The 21,199-nt window shown below is 38.8% G+C and overlaps 4 protein-coding genes across 4 annotated transcripts in view; 1 reads left to right on the top strand and 3 right to left on the bottom strand.

Moving 5' to 3' along the window:
• The window catches only part of LOC134846979 (tektin-4-like), a 145,278-nt gene that overhangs the window by 85,912 nt on the left and 38,167 nt on the right, over positions 1-21,199 (top strand). The gene's annotated exons all lie outside the window — the stretch shown is intronic.
• LOC134846762 (uncharacterized) lies at positions 9,781-12,528 on the bottom strand. The gene is made up of 4 exons (XM_063864154.1): positions 12,130-12,528; positions 11,455-11,633; positions 10,522-10,956; positions 9,781-9,854 (listed from the first exon to the last, which is right to left on the bottom strand). Exons 1-4 carry the CDS (start codon positions 12,435-12,437, stop codon positions 9,781-9,783), a joined length of 996 nt encoding a protein of 331 aa, XP_063720224.1. The 5' UTR covers positions 12,438-12,528.
• On the bottom strand, positions 15,605-16,801 carry LOC134846763 (uncharacterized). The gene has a single exon (XM_063864155.1). It carries the CDS (start codon positions 16,799-16,801, stop codon positions 15,605-15,607), a length of 1,197 nt encoding a protein of 398 aa, XP_063720225.1.
• LOC134846764 (uncharacterized) lies at positions 17,791-18,852 on the bottom strand. Its single transcript, XM_063864156.1, has one exon. It carries the CDS (start codon positions 18,850-18,852, stop codon positions 17,791-17,793), a length of 1,062 nt encoding a protein of 353 aa, XP_063720226.1.

The raw sequence follows: 21,199 nt of genomic DNA on the forward strand, positions 1-21,199 counted from the left end.
CAGACGGTGTACCCTATCCGAAATTACTCTATGAGTTATACACCTCGGTCATAACTCACATGTGTTAATTCTGAAAATTGGTTACGAATAAAATATTCATTGATGACAAGCGCGCAGATTACATGAGCCCGAGTTGACTAAAAATGTTTATCACACATTTTTCATATATGAAAAAATGCTGATCAAATATTTCATACAATTCAATGCTTACAGAATTTTCAACGTAAAGTCTATGATATACCTATTTCCATATTGTATGGCAAACATTTTTTTATTAGTGAAAATTGTTTGATATGCTTTTTTCTAAACAGAAAAATGAATTTTGCTTTTGTTTATGTGTTTTGCCCGAAAACACAATACCCAATGTTTTCTTCTTTACAAGAAACCTATATGTTAAGTGGCAAAATTCCTTTTGCTTTTCTCTTTTGCTTTTATTGTATCTGGCTAGAAAAAGTTTACTCCAAAAATCTAATGGTTGAAAACTGTGGACGTATCATTTGATAGATTGATACATATCTTTCTAAATAAAAATTGAAAAAATTATTTTTTTTTCAGACTAAATTCATTCATTGTCGTTTTTCATAGTCGTTTTTTACGCAAAACTCATAATCGATTCATTTAGGCCAAAAATTCAACCTACATTATGATAATAATGCTCAAATTGTTGCTCGATTTTTTGGAAATTGTATCATTAAACAAAAAAACTGATTTTGCGATTAAAAAGAAAAAGTTTTCCTTGAATTTTGGACTTTCTTTTGTGGCAAAAATTTTTCTGCCATGTAAAAAACGCTAGTAAAACAAACTTTGTATTTGAAAATTGAATCAAAAGCTCACTCATTGTTTGAAATTGTGCGATATTTAAATGTATTATATGAAATTGTTCATTTGAGGTCAACCCGTGTTCAGAGGTCAACCCAAGACATGGAGGAACCAATCCAGCTATGGAGGTCATGTAAAAACTTTGACTCAAAATAGCTATTTAATTTATCAGTATCAAAGATTTTTTTAATAGCAGGACAAGTTACCCTAATGTTATCTACCCTATGCCATTTTACCCCACAATCAGGTTGTATCTTTCACTACATCAGGTGTTAGGGACAAGTAATTCAGTCGAGATTTACCATGTAGACTCATAGCTTGTCTCGATTAAACTCGACTAAAGCTTTTGACCGAAAAAGTATCGTTAACACAGCAACACTACTCGTGTCAGGGCTCGTGTCAGGGCAATTCGCGACAAGTTATTTTAACTAAATCGGCAAAGCCCACGAATCATCCATGGATCAAGAGAAAACACTTTTTTAAAAACTGATCTGATTAAAAAAAACCACACCGAGCATATATATTTTTCCTTTCTTTCTTGGAACACTCTCTAAATAAAGTTGCGGTAAATTTACTTTAAAATTTACCATTAGCAGGTTTTAATTGCCAATATCAGTATCTTAAATAAAAGTGAAAATGAAAAGTGAATTGTGTTATTTTATCAATTTAAAAGTATACACAATGAGCCAAATAACACAATTTTGTTTCGATTATTTTATTTGATTATTTATAATAAGATCACTTTATTTTAGCCTCAAAGTTAAAACTTGAGAAACCGATGTTCAATCTTTTTAAGGAGTTTCTTAATTTAATTGGAGGGATTGTAGGGTTGTTTTGTATATTCAATACTCATACTGGTGCAACAGTTGACCCTGACAGATCCCGAAAATAGATTTGAATGAAATTTTGCCAAAGCCGTGTAGATCCCCGCACCAAATACGCTCCACTGGCTGGCACTAGTTAACAAAAGTCACTGCATTGAAAAAGTTTGGATACTATAAAGGGTTGTCTTAATTGGAAACATTTTAATTTTAAAAAGCTACCCATCCCAAATCTGAACAAACGGATGGAGGCGAGATCATTCTTGCATTAACGAACATTTCCTGAAGCTTAAGAGTCTAATTTTTAATATTTTGGTACATTTCTTGGGCAAAAAAGGTCGTTCTTATTCTTCGAAGTTTTGGTTCTGTGTGTTGTTTATTAATAGAACTTCGTGTTGGTTTCGTTCTGTGCCTTTCCTCGGGCAAGCCATGGGTGATACTAAATCGACAATATCGACCGGTTTTTCTGCAGTTTTCGGCCTTATTGCCTCCAGGATTTTTAAGCGTATTTGATACTCTGGCGATTATTCATTAATTCCGATTTCTAAAATCAGGCTCTTTAGGCTTGGCTTGTTCTCTGGCGTCACATCAGTTGGTGATTCTTTTGTAAACTGTTTTCCTGGCGATCTGGTTTGTGGGTCCTCGATTGTATTTTTTGGTATTGTTTTCGTCTTTTCTCATGACCCTTAAGCAGTGTTTGTATCAATTTTTCTCATCTTCCTAATGATCTATGATCATCTACGGATGCATAAAGTAGTTTTATGTTGTTTGATTTGCAAAAGACTTAAGCTTTTTTAGGTCGAGTTGTTTGTGCTTGGTCGCATCTTAGTTTGCATGATACCCCATTGTCTGAAGTATAGCGTTGCATACATTTTATCGCGTTGTCTGCCATTGTGCTGGACACTATTTTAGCCGTAGAACATTTTGACCATTCATCTATAACAGCAACATCGATGTAAGCATCAGAATTTGATTCGTCTGGGATAGGTTCTGCATAACTTAGTTGTATCTTCTCATTTGGTTCAAAAGTGGGTTCCATTTGGAATGAGTGTTGTTTTCCCATTACTGGTTTTAAATTTGTACCTTGTTCGGTACTTTTTCGGCATCCCTTTGCCATTTGCACAACCAAGCGGTTGTAATGTGCACACCAGATGTTCTGGCACAAATCCAGCGCTGCCGTTAATGCGAGGTGGGTTAAGAGGAGACTTTCAAGTACTGTCTGCCTGAGTTTGGTAGGGAGATCGACCGACTCGTCGATTAGGAAGTAAGCCTCCCGCACATGTAAACGGTTGCGGATATTATACCAATACTGGCTGTATGAGCATTTCAGTGCCCTCCAGTCTCTCTTCCTCGAGAAATTTAGTGGAGGACGCAGCATTCTGTCCTTTCCTATAGCAGCGGAGATAAATTGTAGTCTTAACACTTTTTGTAGGTTTTTCTATAAAGGGCGTGTCTTTCTCTATTTTTGTGTTTGTTTCTTGATTCACAGTTACAAAAATCCCCTCCCCTATCATCTCTTGGCTTGCCTCCAGCTGAATCTGTTCTGGTTGTTGCATGTCTCTGGAGATCGATGTTGTAGTATGTGGCTTCTCGTTAGGTTGTTTCTCCTCTTGCCTGTAGTGTGTGGGCTCTTAAAGTTTTCGTATGTTTCTGTTACCTCGATCGGTAATTCTGTCTGGGTGTCCATCTCTCTGGTGTTTGTTGGCTCAGTTTGTGTCATAGACTGTATTTGTTTTTCTTTCTGTGACGCGCAGTCTTTTTTTTAAATTGTCGTTTGAGTGTCCACTTTGGTTTTCTGGGTCGGCGCCGTCTGGTTTTCAGTGTTTTCGCTGAATAATAAATATCATCTTCGGAATGAGTTTCTTTTTTTTTCAGACGATAATTTTTCGCCTCTCTTGTGTTTTTGGTTACGACTGGTGTCCATCGGCTCTGTGTTTTGACTGTGTTTTTTGCTATTCAACGTTCAAACTTTGTTATTGTTGTCGTCTTCCCCCAATGCCAGCAAAGATCTGTCGAATTTCTTCGCGGTCCGACTCTCCTTGCCACGTTTTTTGTTAGTTTTATTTTCTCCTCTTCTTCGGCTGTTACTATTTTCGCTCTCCGGTAAAAATCCATTCTCAAATCCTTTAAAGTTGTTTTGTCGCCTCATTGTTTCTTTTTTTTTCGTGTGTTTGTGTTTTGGATTATATTGACAAGTTTTAAGTTTCTGGGTAATTTGTTTCTTTCTGACAGAGTGCTCGTGTGATTGTTAGTGACTGAAAGAATAAAACCAATCTCCTTGACCGCTTTCTAGTTGTTTTTAATGTTTGAAATGCACCTAAGATTTAATTTGGGTGGCTAGCGTTTTTTTTTTTTCAGCGCGCTTTTTGATCAGCCGAATTGGTGCTCTCTTTTGATTTGCTGAGTTGTTCATGATTAAGTGGTCAAAATTATCAAGATTAGTTATGAACGAACTATTTGATGCCACCACAAGTTCTTCATTATACCCGCTTGGGGATATTGCCAACCCAACTCCATTTTGCAACATGTAGTCTGTTCAGACCATTTTCTTTCCTGCCGAGTTTTTTTTTTCAATGTTGAAGGGTATTAATCGGTCGATTCATCTTGTTGGCCTACTTTGGCTACTTTTTGATTTTCTGCTTGCGTTTAATGCCCTGCTCAAAGCTTGATGGTCTGTAATGACGATGGGGAGGGGTGTGGGTGCGACGCCTCTCGCCTCAGCGACTGGAGGGGCAGCTAATTTTGATTAACTAATTTTAAGGTGGCAGCGCCTAAAGTGCCTTAAAACGCATCATTCGGTCTGTTTTTCTTTCAAGGGTATTTTAGTGCTTTAGGAGAGCTCGGAAAATCAATTTAGTCAAACCTAAAAGAAGGTCGATAAAAGATGCGAATGTTTTTTGAAAGTCCGAGCCCTTCCTCGAGAAAAACTTAGATCCGTCCCCGGGCCCATGTCGCTAATATTATATTCTAAAACAGAATACTCAGTCCTGCTTTAAATTAACCGAATAAAACGTACATATAGAAATTGAAACGCGTTGAAACAAAAAGTGAACTGAACTTAAATTGGTTGGAATTTTACCAGAATTGCTATGGTCAATTTTTTCGAATTTCTCAGCAAAAATTCACAGCGTTGATGGGTGAATTTGTTTTTTTTTTCTAATTAATCATGATTTACTCTAAAATGACCGAGGTAATTGATGGAAAAAATATATCAAAAGAACCAACTCACTCAGGCAACCAAAATTCTAAAAAAATATAATTTCGTAAAATTTGTAAAAAGAATATATGTTTGATTGATGGCCTAAAAACATCAAAAGACAATTGAAAAAAAATTTAGTTTGAAAACTCGAAGTTTTGTCTGTGTTTTTTGCTATTCAACGTTCAAACTTTGTTATTGTTGTCGTCTTCCACAATGCCAGCAAAGATTCAGACCATTTTCTTTCCTGCCGAGTTTTTTTTTCAATGTTGAAGGGTATTAATCGGTCGATTCATCTTGTTGGCCTACTTTGGCTACTTTTTGATTTTCTGCTTGCGTTTAATGCCCTGCTCAAAGCTTGATGGTCTGTAATGACGATGGGGAGGGGTGTGGGTGCGACGCCTCTCGCCTCAGCGACTGGAGTGGCAGCTAATTTTGATTAACTAATTTTGAGGTGGCAGCGCCTAAAGTGCCTTAAAACGCATCATTTGGCCTGTTTTTCTTTCAAGGGTATTTTAGTGCTTTAGGAGAGCTCGGAAAATCAATTTAGTCAAACCTAAAAGAAGGTCGATAAAAGATGCGAATGTTTTTTGAAAGTCCGAGCCCTTCCTCGGGAAAAACTTAGATCCGTCCCCGGGCCCATGTCGCTAATATTATATTATAAAACAGAATACTCAGTCCTGCTTTAAATTAACCGAATAAAACGTACATTTAGAAATTGAAACGCGTTGAAACAAAAAGTGAACTGAACTTAAATTGGTTGGAATTTTACCAGAATTGCTATGGTCAATTTTTTCGAATTTCTCAGCAAAAATTCACAGTGCTGATGGGTGAATTTGTTTTTTTTCTAATTAATCATGATTTACTCTAAAATGACCGAGGTAATTGATGGAAAAAATATATCAAAAGAACCAACTCACTCAGGCAACCAAAATTCTAAAAAAAATTGTATTTCGTAAAATTTGTAAAAAGAATATATGTTTGATTGATGGCCTAAAAACATCAAAAGACAATTGAAAAAAAATTTAGTTTAAAAACTCGAAGTTTTGTCTGTGTTTTTTGCTATTCAACGTTCAAACTTTGTTATTGTTTTCGTCTTCCACAATGCCAGCAAAGATTCAGACCATTTTCTTTCCTGCCGAGTTTTTTTTTCAATGTTGAAGGGTATTAATCGGTCGATTCATCTTGTTGGCCTACTTTGGCTACTTTTTGATTTTCTGCTTGCGTTTAATGCCCTGCTCAAAGCTTGATGGTCTGTAATGACGATGGGGAGGGGTGTGGGTGCGACACCTCTCGCCTCAGCGACTGGAGTGGCAGCTAATTTTGATTAACTAATTTTGAGGTGGCAGCGCCTAAAGTGCCTTAAAACGCATCATTTGGCCTGTTTTTCTTTCAAGGGTATTTTAGTGCTTTAGGAGAGCTCGCAAAATCAATTTAGTCAAACCTAAAATAAGGTCGATAAAAGATGCGAATGTTTTTTGAAAGTCCGAGCCCTTCCTCGGGAAAAACTTAGATCCGTCCCCGGGCCCATGTCGCTAATATTATATTATAAAACAGAATACTCAGTCCTGCTTTAAATTAACCGAATAAAACGTACATTTAGAAATTGAAACGCATTGAAACAAAAAGTGAACTGAACCTAAATTGGTTGGAATTTTACCAGAATTGCTATGGTCATTTTTTTCGAATTTTCAGCAAAAATTCATAGTGCTGATGGGTGAATTTGTTTTTTTTTTAATTAATCATGATTTACTCTAAAACGACCGAGGTAATTGATGGAAAAAAATATCAAAAGAAGCAACGCACTCAGGCAACCAAAATTCTAAAACAAATTGTATTTCGTAAAATTTGTAAAAAGAATATATGTTTGATTGATGGCTTAAAAAAAAATCAAAAGACAATTGACAAAAAATTTAGTTTAAAAACTCGAAGTTTTGTCTGTGTTTTCTGCTGTTCAACGTTCAAACTTTGTTAATGTTGTCGTCTTTCCCCAATGCCAGCGTAAATCTGTCAAATTTTATTCGCTGTCCGAATCTCCTTGCAACATTTTGTTAGTTTTTTTTTCTCCTCTTCTTCGTTTGTTACTATTTTCGCTCTCCGGTAAAAATCCATCCTCAAATCTTTTGTAGTAGTTTTGCCGCCTCAATTTTTCTTTTTTTTTCGTGTGTATGTGTTTTGGATAAGATTTTTAATGAATGAATTTTTTGACGCTACCAGAAGTTCCTCATTATACTCGCTTGGGAATATTGCCAATCTAACTCCATTTTGCAACATGTAGTCTGTTCAGCCCCATTTGTTTCTCGCAAAGTGTTTTTTTTTCAAAGTTGGAGGGAGTTATTCGGTCAATTCATCTTGCTAGCACACTTTGACTAAATTTTGTTTTTCTGCTTCCGTTTAATGCCCTGATCAAAGCTTGATGGTCTGTGATGACAATAAAGTTTTTTCCGTACATGTAAAATTAAATTGTTCAATTGCCCAAACTACTCAGATTATTTCAAGTTCGTTTACCGGGTATTTCTCTACCATTGAATTTAAAATTCTTGAAGACCCAGCAATTTCCGCCCAACCTTCCTTAGTGTGTTGTTCAAGTGCCGCTCCTAGGCCGAAGATTGATACATGGCAAACCACGCGGGTTTCTAGGTTTCTGGTCAAAACGTTTATTTTGTTATCTCTGAAACTAGTTTTATGATTTTGTTAAATGTTGTGTTTTGAGAGTGATCGCAGTGCAGCAGCAGTTTGGAATAGATGTGGAAATGCACCTTATGAGTTGATGTATTGAACTCATGTAACTTTTTGAAAGATTTTGGCGGAGTAAGTTATTAATTGCCTCTGTTTTTCTAATAAGTGATTTTGTGCCTTCACCATCTATACTATAGCCTAGCCTTTCGATCTGTTTACATGCAAACTTACATTTGTCTGAGGAGATAGCAAAATTTTTTTTTGTCTAACCTTTGTAAAACGAATTTAAGTGTGTTTTTGTGTATCTCTAGCAATCCTTTAGTTACTATAAGTTGGCGATTTGTCATCATTGGGTCTATGGCTTTTTGAAACTCCGCTGTCATAGCCGTTAGCCCGTAGAAGCCTATTTGAAAGTGATCAGTTCTGTGGCGTTGCCTCCGATGAGGCTAAAATTACATTGTTTTCTGGTTCGTTGATCCAATGGGATTTGCAAATAAGCGTTCGATTTTACAGTCCAATTTTACTGATTGTGCGATGCTGTCCTCCTTTCAAGTCCATTTTTACCATTTGTGTGATTTTGTCTTATAGTAGTTCACTATGGCATTTGATAAAAAAAAATCTTTTGATTTTTTTCTTTGAATCCTGTGCCAATTTGACCGCCTGATCAATTTATTACGGTAATAACGATTAAAATAATGAAATGTTTGTCTAAGTTTTTGCCCAATTTTATAAGAAGCTTAAGCTCTATCAATTTGTACAAAAATTTTTCGACACTTTCCTGAAGATGAGTCAAAATTCGGCGTCCTTTATGATGATTAGCGATCACGTCTTTCATAAATTTTATTTTCATCACGTGATTTTTACTTTTCCGATTCTTATGCATAATTGTATGAAGTTGTCTTTTACCCACTGTTTGATATCAATGATTGAATTGTTCATCACATCTGTGCTCAGCATTTGGCAATGTTTTGGCTTATCTTTCACAAGTATTATATAATTTGCGATAGTAGGTTTCTTCCGATATTATTTGCTTTTTGATCGTTGAATATGATAAATGGGGCTGATTGATTGGTCCATTCCCCGGATTCCAATGCAATAATCATTCTTGCTCTTGAAAAAATTAATTTATCATTGTAGTATTCCAGGTTTCGCGTCGCATTTTCCGGTGGGATGTATTTGAATATGTTCGAACTGTCGTTTTTCCGCAAACATTGAGCAGTTTTCTTGTCATCAAACAACTTTGGGCTTCCCGAATCGACAATAGCGAAAATTGCATCAGATTTTGCTTTTACGTTGACGATGTGTCCGTTTGGATTGTTGTCTGTTTTTTTTTGCTGAATTTTTTTTATTGGAAATACTTCAGATGAAGCCTTACCAAAAATCTATTCCGCGGGAATTCTTCGCATACGTTATTGGATGTCAAATCGGCGATTCCAACTGGGTCTTTCTCTTCGAAATCATTGGTATGATCTTCTTCTTCTGTTTGTTCTTCAGTTCTTTTGTGTAGATAATTAAAATTGGTAGACCTGCACACTTTGGCTAAATATCCTCGTTTTGCGCACTTCGCTCAAATTCATCTTTTGCCGGGCGTGTTTGCTGATGTTTGGTCTCGGCCGAAATTTTCGTTGCACATGTAACAATGTTTTTGTTGTTGGTGCTTTTGTTGTTTTCTATTTTGTGTTACACGTGTATAATTTTGTCGTTTCTTTGGTTTCTTCCTCGTAAATTGCTTTAAAATTGAGCTTGGCCGCCCCGACCTCGAATTCGAACTCGAACTGTAACTCAGTAGTTCTTGTTTAAATGTAGTTGACATCGATAGTTTGAATGGATTTGTTTCCATCATATTTTTATGATTTTCTATGCCTTTATCCCGCAGGTGATGGTCTACCAAATCTCCATGAAACTGCTCAAGCTATACATTTGCCGTTTTGTTTATGACCAACAAAATTAAACCTTTCAAAAGCGATGATTCGTTCAGTGATTAAAAGTATCCTCTAGTACTCGCATTAGGTCTTTTGTCGTCGCAGCTTGTTTATCTAATCCCTGCGGTTTCTGCTGTACCTATCGTTGCTCCTCTGTGCCTAAGCATAGAAATAAGTAGCTTCTTACTTTTGCGTCTGCCTCGTCCCATGCAAATGAATTGCATAGTAGGTCTTTTGCGCGAGCTTCTTGGCATTTGACTCTCTTCTTCTTGTTTCTCATCTCTCGATTTTTCTTTCGGGTTTCTGCCTCGCCGTGGACTTCCACTTAATTAATCGCCTCTGACTATGGTTCCACTAGTTCTGGTTTGTCCCGCAACCATCGGATCTCTATTCCGTCTTTTGCGAACACTGCCATCTCTATGATTGTACCATTTCAACCATTCTATTGGCCGTTCTTCCGATGCTTTTTCCCAAAATGGATTACCACTGAGTGTGTTTTGTATAAATCCTGCTGGTTAAGGCATGTCATACGTGTGGTATGAGATATCTATAATAACGATTCCGAAAGGATTGGTGAACTACAATTGTCGGTTCGGAACTCAAATAACAACGACAAGTTTGTAAACTCTTTATTCAACGTCTGAGCTTTTACAAAGTTATAACAACATCAATGTACAAGGTCAGCTGACCAATCTCAACGCAGTGAGGTTAGATAAATATGGCGTTTGCCAATCCGGACTGCGGACTGGATGACCTTCTCCAAAACGCCCCTGCCAATTTTGAGATTAAGGGTTCAAGAAAAAAAGGATTTTATGGATAACTCCTGAATATGTGAAGTCTTCAGAATTTGTGCAGGGAAACTGATGTGGTAGTTTTGGTAGTGAAACTGCAATGATCGTGGCAAAAGTCTAACTTTATGTCAAACAGGCATTTTGAAGTTTATTCAAAGTTTCCCTATCCGTAGAGCATATTCTTAAGCAAAGCACCAACAGGTACATTCAGCTTTAGCTTAACCCTTTTTATGGTGCAAATTTTTTCAAAAAAAATTGTTTTTTTATGCTTTCTTAAAAAACTAAATTCTAACCTTGAAGTGGAATTTTGAAGCGCAAGAAGAAAATGAAAGAATAAACAACCTGCAGACAGCTGATGTAGGTAGAGTTTAGATTCCTTTTGGCATTTTGTAAGAACGTTAGCTTCTCGGCTTGTGCATAGGTGCGGTCTTCGTCGTAAATCAACCCTTTCGTTTCTTTGATAAAACCGATTTTGGGTCTCTGCTCCAAAAACTTTTTGTTCACCACGACCGTTGCCTCCTCCAGACCCGAAACGAAAGGAAAAAGTGTTTGGTAATCAAGCGCCTCCGTAACGTTGATTTTGTACCAAAGTCGCACCAGCGGAACAAAGTGGAAAATTTGGGTGTCCTTCAAGCTGTTCAAAGCTCGATCCAAGTTGGAAATACTTTCCCCGGTTAGAAACTGACAACCGTCAAGACTGTGGACCCACTCTGCCCCATCGTCGAAGCCTTTGGCAGATGGATTCAAATATCAAACACTGATCTTGACAATAGGAACTTCTTCGCCACTCTAAGCCCCCTTCCGCCGTCTTAACAACCCACCCCCTTCTCGACATACCCCATTTTCGATTGTCATTGAAATTTATCGGCTCTTAACCATTTTCCCCTACATTTGATTTTCTCCGTTTTGAAAAACTAACTTTACGTTGCCATAATATCATGAAAAATTGCATGGTGAACAAACTAACTATTGTGAAAACATTTGTTCAGCATACTTTTTATTGTAAAATCACGCATTCAGCCGAAAAATTGAAAATTTGAGATGTGGGGAGGGGGGTGGAAAAGAACTGATTTATCGACCACCCGATTTATCGACCATTTTGAACAATTATGCTTAATACAATTAAACAAAAACTCGCAGTTTTAATTATGAAATAGAAAAAAAACCGTTTTTCACTTTGAAGGATATTTTGGCAGTGTCTGATATTGTAATTTATTGTCGCCTACTCATCTGCACTCCAATATTTCTGGCCCTGTCATTGTTCAAAGTCTCCTTTATCACTGCTGCAACGTCTTTCGAACTTGAAAAGGGGACAATGTGATACTTCTCCTGTTTTGACTGGATCAATTTCTCCAACCGCAATTCAGTGGTTTTGTTCATCACGCAGTAGATCACCCAGAAGCGTCTGGCAAACAACCAAAATCAGATGAAAATGTTAAGTTTCACCAAACTTTTGGTCGACTTTTGTTAGTTGCGGGCAGTTATATTTAGTCCACAGTGCCCGAACAAACATCAATAAATTATTCGGAAGACGACATGTCACTAAGACGAATACCGTTTTGATGGGACTTTAAGACGATAACCGTTTTGATGGGACTTTAAGACGACAATTTACGCAATTCTCCTCATTGTATTTCAGAGAAAAAGATTGATTTCGCTTCCATTCGAACAGTTATGTTTTAATGTTCATTTGTCGTCTGAATGTTTTGTCGTCTTAATGTCATGTCGTCTGATTTACCTAGCACCTGAATCGGTATCAGTCACTAACAGTCAGTTCTTAAGTATTTTGAAAATGTCAAAAAGGCTTTAACAGATGAGTCATTAGGAGTCGCCTAATTTCGTAAAAAAGGGACACTTTCAAAATGCGTCAAAAAGCACACGACGATTAGAAAGTTCCTTACCTGAAGTTTGAAGGCAACGGCTCATGATTCAAAATGGCCTTCGTGTTTAGGTAAGTTTGGTCCTCAAAATGCATTGGTGGCAAATCGTTGCTTATTATACGAGTTAGATAAATCAATTTCTGACGAGATCCTTCAATCTTCTCTGGCTGAATGAAAGATGACTTGAAATCTCTGCTCATTTTTACTACCAGCGGTTGCCCGATGTCCTTACGTGGCGTGTCCAGACGCACCCAATAAAGCAAGTTTAGCATCAGCAACGCTGACACAAAGATAACTCTTGCAGCAAAAGATGATAGAAGTTTATTCATTTTAAAATCATTCGTTGCTCTTAGCTTTGTAAACTCTTCACATTGTACGTTGAGTTCTAAAGGGGGAGCATGCTAAAAAAGTATAACCAAGTTCACTAAAACATAACCAAGTTTACGTTTATACAGCGCTGACTTTGAGCGCTGACTTTGCTGTTTTATTATCCGGACCAAATTTAAAACTAGAAAAAGCTAGAAATTTAAAACTAGAAATTTTAAAAAGCTAGAAGCGTTTTAAAAAGCTAGAAATTGAAAACGCCTTTTTCTAAAATTGAGCTGTATTTAGGTAAAACTGATGTTGACAAAACTTGCTAGTATTTCAGCAGAATTAATATGGTACAACTTTTTTGTGCTCAAAAATGTATGTCAAAAATGGATCACTTTTGGCTTTTTTGATCAATCAAAAACTACGCCAAAACTACTGGATTGATCAAAGTTAGCCTCTTATGTAACAAACTTTAAGCTGGGTATGCTTTCCAAAACGTTTTATATTTTAATTAATTTTTGTTTGATAGACAAAAAAGGTTGTTTTTACTATATAAAACAATTCTTTTTAAACAATTTTTGTCATTTTTTGGAGAGTCTACCCTTCTTAATACTTTGGCTACGTTAGAGGCTCACTTTTATATAATGATGTCAGTGATCAACCAAGTAGTTTTGGCATCATCCTTGAATGACTAAAAGAAGCACAAATTAATTTTTTGGGTTAAAAGTTTGGGCCAGAATATCGCAAAACAAATTCCAAAACCATATTAATTCTACTTAAATTCTAAGAAAATTTTGTCTTCATAATTTTTTTACCTATTTCAACGCGTTCTAAATTTTTAGTTTAATGCGCTTTGTCCGGATAATTCAAATCAGCACTGTACACTTCTTCCCATGAAGGTGGTTTTGACCAATATCAATATCATTAGCGGACTTAGGGGGAGGGGTGTGGGTGCGACGCCTCTCGCCTCAGGGATTCGAGGGGCAGCTAATTTTGATTAACTAATTTTGAGGTGGCAGCGTCTAAAGTGCTTAAAAACGCCTCATTTGGCATGTTTTTCTTTCAAGGGTATTTTCAGCGCTTTAGGAGAGCTCAGAAAATCAATTTAGTCAACGCTAAAAAAAGGTCGATAAAAGATGCGTATTCAAGACAATTTGATGATCATATCTTGAATGTCACTTTGTTGAAGTCAAATTTATTACTCATTAGTTCGGAACAAATCATGCTATTATTAAAAGATTTTACCGCATTTTTCTTTAATTCATGTGAGACAATTCATGTCATGAATATCCTCGGGGGAGGGAGATCTTATTTGGAACCGAAGGGGAAGGAGTTGAGCCAAGTTTTTTTTGTTGTTGTTGTAGTAATACAATTAAAGTGGTCTTAAATCTTCTTTTTTGGGGTTACGAGGGCAAGTTTCACCGCTGGTCTTGTTAAAGTACCTAGGGCTGTTTTCAGTTTACACGAGCGCGCGATGCCATCCGAGCCGGTAAAAACTTCTAACACTCGACCCAGTGGCCAGATGCCTCGTGGTGTAAAGTCCTCAAGTATCCACACGAGGTCATCCTTTTCGAGTGGTTCCTCGGGTTGCGTCCATTTAGTCCTTCTGATGAGAGTCGGAGCGTACTCTTTAAGTAGACGCCTCCAGAAGCTGTCAAGTCTATCTTTTGCTCGCTTCCAGGACTTGTTTGACAGTTTACTGGTAGATGCTTCGTAGAAGGCTGCTGCTGGAGCGTAGACGAATGGACGACCCATTAAGAAGTGGTTGGGTGTTAGTGGAAGGTCGTCGTCAAGGTCGCTACTGACATGAGTTAGCGGACGTGAGTTGAGGATTGCCTCGGTCTCGGCTACGATAGTAGCAAATAGATCTCTTGATAGTCGATCAGAACCGAGATTTAGTAAGAATGCTCGTTTTATTAATGAGACGAGTCGCTCCCACACGCCGCCAAAATGGGGGGCAGCCGGAGGATTTAGGCTCCATTCAACATTGTGGATTTGTAGCGTTTCAGTTAGGGTGGTTTCGTTGAAGTTGATTGGTTCTGAGCGTAGTTGTTTACGCGCGCCGACGAAGTAAGTAGCGTTGTCAGAGATTAAAAGCTTAGGTGTGCCTCTCCTAGCAATAAAACGTCTAATTGCCGTTATACAGTTGTTCGTAGTAAGGTTGTCTGTCGATTCCAGGTGAACCGCGCGAGTAGAGAGGCATGTGAAGAGGCAAATATAGCTTTTTTCAGTTGTATCCTTTGTTGCTATGTAGAATGGCCCGATATAGTTAATTCCTGTGTTTTTGAACGGAAATGGGTCGTCAGACGGATCGTCGAAACGAGTTGGCGGCAAGTCGGCCATGAGTGGATGTAGCCCTTTGCCTTGGAATCTTCTGCAGAGAAAGCAGTTATGTCTTCTCTGTCTGAGTGTTTTTCGGAGCCCAATGATGACAAAACTTTGTTGCAGGTAGTTGCGAATGTGCTCAGTGCCGTGGTGCATGCAGCGGCGATGAGCGCTCTCGATCATCATACGCACAATTGGGTCCTTTGCGTTAAGAATTATTGGATACTTTGTTGCGTCCGGTAAAGGTGAGTTTCGTAGTCGTCCTCGCGCGCGAATAACACCGTTGTCGAGAAAAGGTGACAGCTGTTGCAGTTTGTCTTTGTTTTCAACTTGTTGCTTGGTTCGTAGTTGATTGTAGATGTCACCAAAGGTTTCTTGCTGGGACTGTTGATAAAGGAGGAGCTTAGCTTTTTCTAGGTCTTCCATAGTGGTAGAACGTTTGCCGTTTCCCTTAAGTGTATCGACAAAAACTATAACCCGAGCTGTGACCCGAACTAATCGAAACCAATCTGAAAACCTGGAAGAATCGATTAAGGGTGTAGTTGAGGGGCTAACCGTTGTAGCATTACTTTGTTCCATTATTTCGTTGGTCCCCCAAATAGGCTCATTGTTGAGTAGAAATTGTGGTGCATCCAACCAGAGCTTTGCTACGTCTTTAAGTTCAATTCCTCGTGTAGCACTGTCTGCTGGGTTGAGTCTACCAGGTATGTGTTTCCATTGTTCGGCTTTGCATAAAGTAAGTATTTCACCAACTCTGTTTGCGCAGTAAGTTTTCAGTTTACCAGGTGAAGCGATCCAGGACAAAACAGTAGTGCTATCCGTCCAAAAGTGAGTGGAGTGGGGCTTTAATCGCATTTCATCAGTAGCGAACTTGCATAGCCGAGCACCCATAAGGGCCGGCTTGTAATTCCAGTTTAGGAATGCTCTCTTGATTCAGTGGTGCTACCTTTGTTCTGCCAATCAAGAAAGTAGCGTGTATGCCAGAGCTACAAGCAGTTCGGAAGTAGATGCACGTAGCCATTGCGTCTTGCGACGCGTCGCAGAAAATATGAAGCTGTATATCACTAGGTGACAGCTGTGGACCAAGTAAGCGCGGCAGTCTAACAGGGGGTACTTGTTTGCATTGGTCAACCCATTTGTCAATTATCGGAACAAAGTCACTGGGCACAGTTTCGTCCCAAGAGATACCAGACTTCCACAAGTTTTGCAGAAGAATTTTGAGTTTTATGACAAACGCCGCTAGGATGCCTAAGGGGTCGAAAACCCTTGCTACTGTAGAGAGAACTGTTCGGAGTGTAGATGATGTAGTATTATTTAGCTTGGTTGTTGGTTGCACGAACATCGTATCGTCAGTTGTGTCCCATTTGACACCCAGAACACGATGCACTGTAGCATTAGTAGAAACTTCGCCTCCATCAATGGAGTAGATCGCGTCATTAGTGTTAGATACGAACTTAGTTAGGTTGAATCCCCCCTGTCTTAGGGAGGATTTTAGTTGCGTAGTAGAGTCTCTAGCCTCGTGTGTCGTGTTGAACGAGTGAACGAAGTCGTCCATGTAAAAGCTTTTGTGAAGCAGTTGAGCAATACTGGGTTTGGTTATGCAGTAAACGGCAGCTGTTTGATGAAGCGCAAAGATGGCAATGGATGGTGAGCATTTTGCACCAAAGATAAGTCGCGTGTATTGGTTTTGTTTGATACCATTTTTAGTAGGCCAAAGGAAGCGAAGCGCATTTTGATCTTCATCTTTAATACCTATTTGCATAAACATACCTTCATTATCCGCTGATACAGCCACAGGTTTTTCCCGGAATCGAAGTAGAAGTCCAAACATGTTGTTCAGGAGGTCAGGTCCAGTTTCGAGGCAAGAGTTCAGCGAGACGCCTTTGTACGTTGAGGCGGCGTTGGCCACTCTGCGTACCTTTCCGGGCTTGTTTGGATTAGTTACAGGGTGATGTGGGAGGTACCAAAGTAATTCAGGTTGTGGGTATTGGAAAGTAACGGGCTTGACGTAGTTATTTTCCAGGTCGGTAGTAAGCGATTTCTCATAGAGTTGCATGAATTCAGGGTCTTTTCTGAGCCGTTTTTGTAGCGATAGCAGTTGAGCTTTAGCTACCGGATAATTGTTTGGCAATTTTATTTCGTTTATCCAGAGCAGATTTATTTTGTAGCGATCTCCATCGTGCTCAATACTTTTTTCCATAAATCTTAGTTGTCGTTTGCTTTTATCAGAGTATGTAGCTTTGTTATCTTCCTGGATGCCTGATCCTTCTACTTTCCAGAAATTTTCCACTAATTCAGTGAGATTAGCGTCTTCTTGATCATTTAAGTCAATGAAGTTAGTTGAGTGTGAACTTGGTCCGGAACTATTAGATTTCTGGTTGAGTGGGCCAGTGATCGTCCAACCTAGTAGGTTTTTTACAGCGTAGGGGGTGCCTGTAGGACCTTTTCTGATATCGCGCTCCGCTATATTCCAGAAAGCATCTACGCCAAGCAATATTTGAACTGTGTTGTCGCCTAGTTCAGGAAAGTTGACATGTCGAAGGTGATTGTAGAGTGAGCACGTTTGTTAAGGTTGTTTGCGTCGATAGCGTCAAAACTCAGAGCTTCAACTGAATAGACTGATTGTAGGGTGAAAGTAGGTTTTGTAGCGTTATGTGGTCCGATACTAAGCCGGACCAGCGAGGAAGACACTTTGTCGTTACTGAAAGCACCTCGTACGCTAAGCTGTAGTTGTTGGCTTGGTTTGCACTGAAGTGTTTCAGCTGTTTTGCTGAGGATATATGAGCAGCTGCTGCAGTTGTCGAGTATGGCGTAGCAATCTAGTTTGATGCCATTGTTAAACAGTGTTACCGGCATAAATTGTAACTGATTTCTGATGTTGTTTGTATTTTGGATTGGATCCTCAGCTTGTTCCGAGGGCTTGGTTACTGTAGTGCCAAGCTGCATGTTATTTGATTTTCGGTTGTGCGTTTGAAACGGTTTTTTGTCGATGTGTAGAGTTGAATGGTGTTTCCCTCCGCAGTTGTTGATGAAACATCGCTTAGACTATGTGCATTCACTAAATCTGTGTTGGCCTAAGCAGTTGAAGCACAGCTTATGTTGCTTCACCAGCTCTGCCCGTTGATCTACGGGAAGTTTCAAAACGTCCGGACATTTTCCAACGTAGTGAACTTGGTTATCTATTGAACATGTTAAAGTTGTTGGTCTTGCTGATATGCCTGAAGATTTGTCGTAGTTTTGCCTGGACATAAAAGTAAATTGGTTGGGTCGGCTGTCGGGTTGTTGTTGCTTCATAGGTTGGCGATTTCGTCCCGCTCGGTTTGGAGTCGACGGGTCTATGTCCAGGTTCTCGCATGCTCGCGAGTAGTTATTGAGGTACTGCGTCAAGTCTTTGAGTGTAGCATAATCGAGATCGTGCAGCACGCAGTGTTCTTCCCACTTCATTAGTAGAGTTACTGGGAGTTTTGATCGAGCAAGTCGAGTCAGGTTACTAGAATTTAGATCAGCGGTGTAGCCGTTGTGTTCGAAGTTGTGGATTAGTTTCCGTAGGAAAGCAGCGTATCTTATGAAACCCTGTGGTTCGCTTAGTATCAATTTGTCAAACTTTTCAAGTTCCCTGATGAACGCTGACACCACATATTTTGGGTTACCGTATCTACGCACTAATTCAAGTATTGCCTGTTCATACTGAGAAGAATTGGTTCCGTAGCTCTCTATTAAAGATTTAGCATTATCAGTGCATAATGACTGCAAGTAAGTTATTTTTTCAACCGGGCTTAGGCATGGGTTGTTGCCAATCGCAGTCTGGAAGAGTTCGAACCAGTTGTACCACTCCAGTGGGTTGCCGTCAAACTTTTGTAGTTTTATATCTGGCAATTTGAATCCTTTCAAACTGTAGTTGATGGCAGTGGTCGGATGACTGGTAGTGTGGTTGGTGATTTGTCTTTGTTCATTATCGAAAAGGCTGTTGCGTTGTTGTTCGTGTGGTTGTAGGATAGTCCTATGATGGTCGTTAAAGTGGTTGGTAACGAACTGTTCAGATGTAGTAGCAGGACTATTTGCAATTGAAGTTGTTAGCAGACCATATCGATTATTGCCAGTTGACATCTGGGCTTCAAGTCTTGAGTTGTCGTTCCAAATGTGATTTTCATTGGAAACTGGTGGAGGCGAGAAGTTGTATCGTAGTGGAGCTCAAAAGTTGAAAGTACACGGGTTTGCAGACGGCGAGACTGATCTGAAATCAGTTGTAGAAGTAGTGATGACACCGTTGACTGTCTGATCCATAGCTCTGTTGGTTCCCGGTAGAGGTGGGAAACTGTAGCGTTGGGGAGCGTCTAAGTCGAATGTACTCAAGCCGTAGGTGGATGTGTAAGTTGAGAAGTCGGCAGCCGTAGTACTGATGAAGTTGTTGGCCAAGTTTTCAGTAGTATTTGAGCTTCCTACTGGTACACTAGCTGTTGCAGATGTGCCTTGCACTCTAAGTGGGCTGTTAGACCTTGTGGAAACTGAACCATCGTTTGTTAAGACCTTTTCGTATTTTCTAACATTGATTAGTAGGTCGCACTTTCGTTTTCGTAGCGTTGAAGCAGTGTTGAGGCAGTCTTGTGCTTCTTGAGTAGAAAACGCGGCTAAGTCGTCTGCGAGCGTATCAAGCAGATCAAAACAAGTGGTTATCTCCTCAAAACTGAGTTTAACGTACTCGATTTCGCTTGAGTTGGCTATTTGCCTCGTTACTTCTTCCTCAAGCTCCTCGAAAGTACTGTAGCGGCGTCTCCATTGATTGAGTAGCTGTTGTAAGGTCGGCTTTGTTGGAGCCATTCAAGAAAGTAGTACAAAGAGTAGAAAATATGTATTAAAAGTTTACGAGCTCGGATGGCAGCGATCGCAAAGTAGTTCCGGTAATGAAGCTTTTATTTTGAGCTTTCTCAAGGTTTTTACTATAAGTTACGTTTAATTTTTTGTTAAAGTCAACCAGCCAGAGGGTTAACCCGGTGGTTAATGAAACAAAGTGAGCTACAGCTCACGCAGTTATGAGCTTTTTAGTTATGGTTAAGGACTAAGCGGTGAAACTTTCTTCTTTTCTTTTTTAAGAGTTCAAATGAGTTTGAAAAATTTTGAGACTTTCAAAATTTTTGTAAAACTTTTGTAGATGTGGCTAGTAAAACCTTTTTTAGATATGGGTTTAAAGAAAACGTTGGCCTTTGAAAATTCGCAGCAGCTAGTTTTGGGCTAAAAGATTTTGGCTATCGGGTTTTGGCTATCAGTATTTTTTTTTGTGTGTTTAGGTACTAACTTAATACCCCGAGGATTAAAATCAAATTGACCAATTCAGCACTAAGATTTCACATTGGAGGTTGTAGATTTCGTAAAAAAAAACTGTACGAAAGCTTAGCACAATTAAAAAATCTAGCACAGTGTGGGTTTTGGCTGACAAGTACAAGCACAATGATTTATGATTGAGGGGGAGATTTACTGAAAATTTTATTCAGGCCTGTTTTTTTTTCAGTTTTTGGTCTAGAAGTTTTGTAGATTGACTATAGTTTTCAAGCATAAGCACAAAATGGATGTGAAAAAAATGTTTTTGAAATGGATCTAGCCTGACTTGGCACTTGAGGTAGACCGGCACTTGGGCTCTGACTATGGCACTTTTGGTAGACCGGCACTTGGGCTCTGACTATGGTACTTGGTAGACCGGCACTTGGGCTCTGACTATGGCACTTGGTAGACCGGCACTTGGGCTCTGACTATGGCACTTGGTAGACCGGCACTTGGGCTCTGACTATGGCACTTTTGGTAGATTGGCACTTGGGCTCTGATTATGGCACTTGAGGTAGAACCGCTGGTTGGGTCCTGGGCTGCGCCTTGAAGTTGAGGGGGGCTGAGTTGTCCCTGTTGACTTACTGTAGACTTCGATATCTTTTTCAATTTTGGTCGCCAAATATTCAAGACAGTTTGATGAACATATCTTGAATGTCACTTTGTTGAAGTCAAATTTATTACTCATTAGTTCGGAACAAATCATGCTATTATTAAAAGATTTTACCGCATTTTTCTTTAACTCATGTGAGACAATTCATGTCATGAATACGCATCATAGATGAGATTGATTAAACATGCGCATCCTCTAAGGAGCTTTTGCCTTTACTGGTCATGGACTCCTTTTTTCTACTATTTGACGATATCCACTTGTTGCTGAACAAACCATGAACTCAAATCCATGGCTACATTTTTTTTTCAAAAAACTTTCTTTTTGTATCATTTTAATTATTTTGAATAGTCAAGAGTTCTTATTTTTGAAATGCTAAACACGTTTTTGATTCTCAAAAATGTATTTTTTTCTTATTTTGCTATCTGAAAAAAAAAACATTATTAAATTTTTTGTTATTGAGAAATCAGAAGACCCTCGTATTATTTCTCCGTCAAATTTCAAACTTCACTTTGCAAGAGACAGTAA

The sequence above is a fragment of the Symsagittifera roscoffensis genome, chromosome 5 (assembly GCF_963678635.1).
Source record: "Symsagittifera roscoffensis chromosome 5, txSymRosc1.1, whole genome shotgun sequence".
Lineage (NCBI taxonomy): Eukaryota > Metazoa > Xenacoelomorpha > Acoela > Convolutidae > Symsagittifera > Symsagittifera roscoffensis.

Coding starts and splice junctions, on each gene's coding strand:
- LOC134846762 (XM_063864154.1), bottom strand. CDS start 12,437: ATGAATAAACTTCTATCATCTTTTGCTGCAAGAGTTATCTTTGTGTCA. Junction 11,634..12,129: donor CCGTTGCCTTCAAACTTCAG/GTAAGGAACTTT, acceptor GTTGTTTGCCAG/ACGCTTCTGGGTGATCTACT. Junction 9,855..10,521: donor CTTCAAAATTCCACTTCAAG/GTTAGAATTTAG, acceptor GTACAATCATAG/AGATGGCAGTGTTCGCAAAA.
- LOC134846763 (XM_063864155.1), bottom strand. CDS start 16,801: ATGCAACTCTATGAGAAATCGCTTACTACCGACCTGGAAAATAACTAC.
- LOC134846764 (XM_063864156.1), bottom strand. CDS start 18,852: ATGTCAACTGGCAATAATCGATATGGTCTGCTAACAACTTCAATTGCA.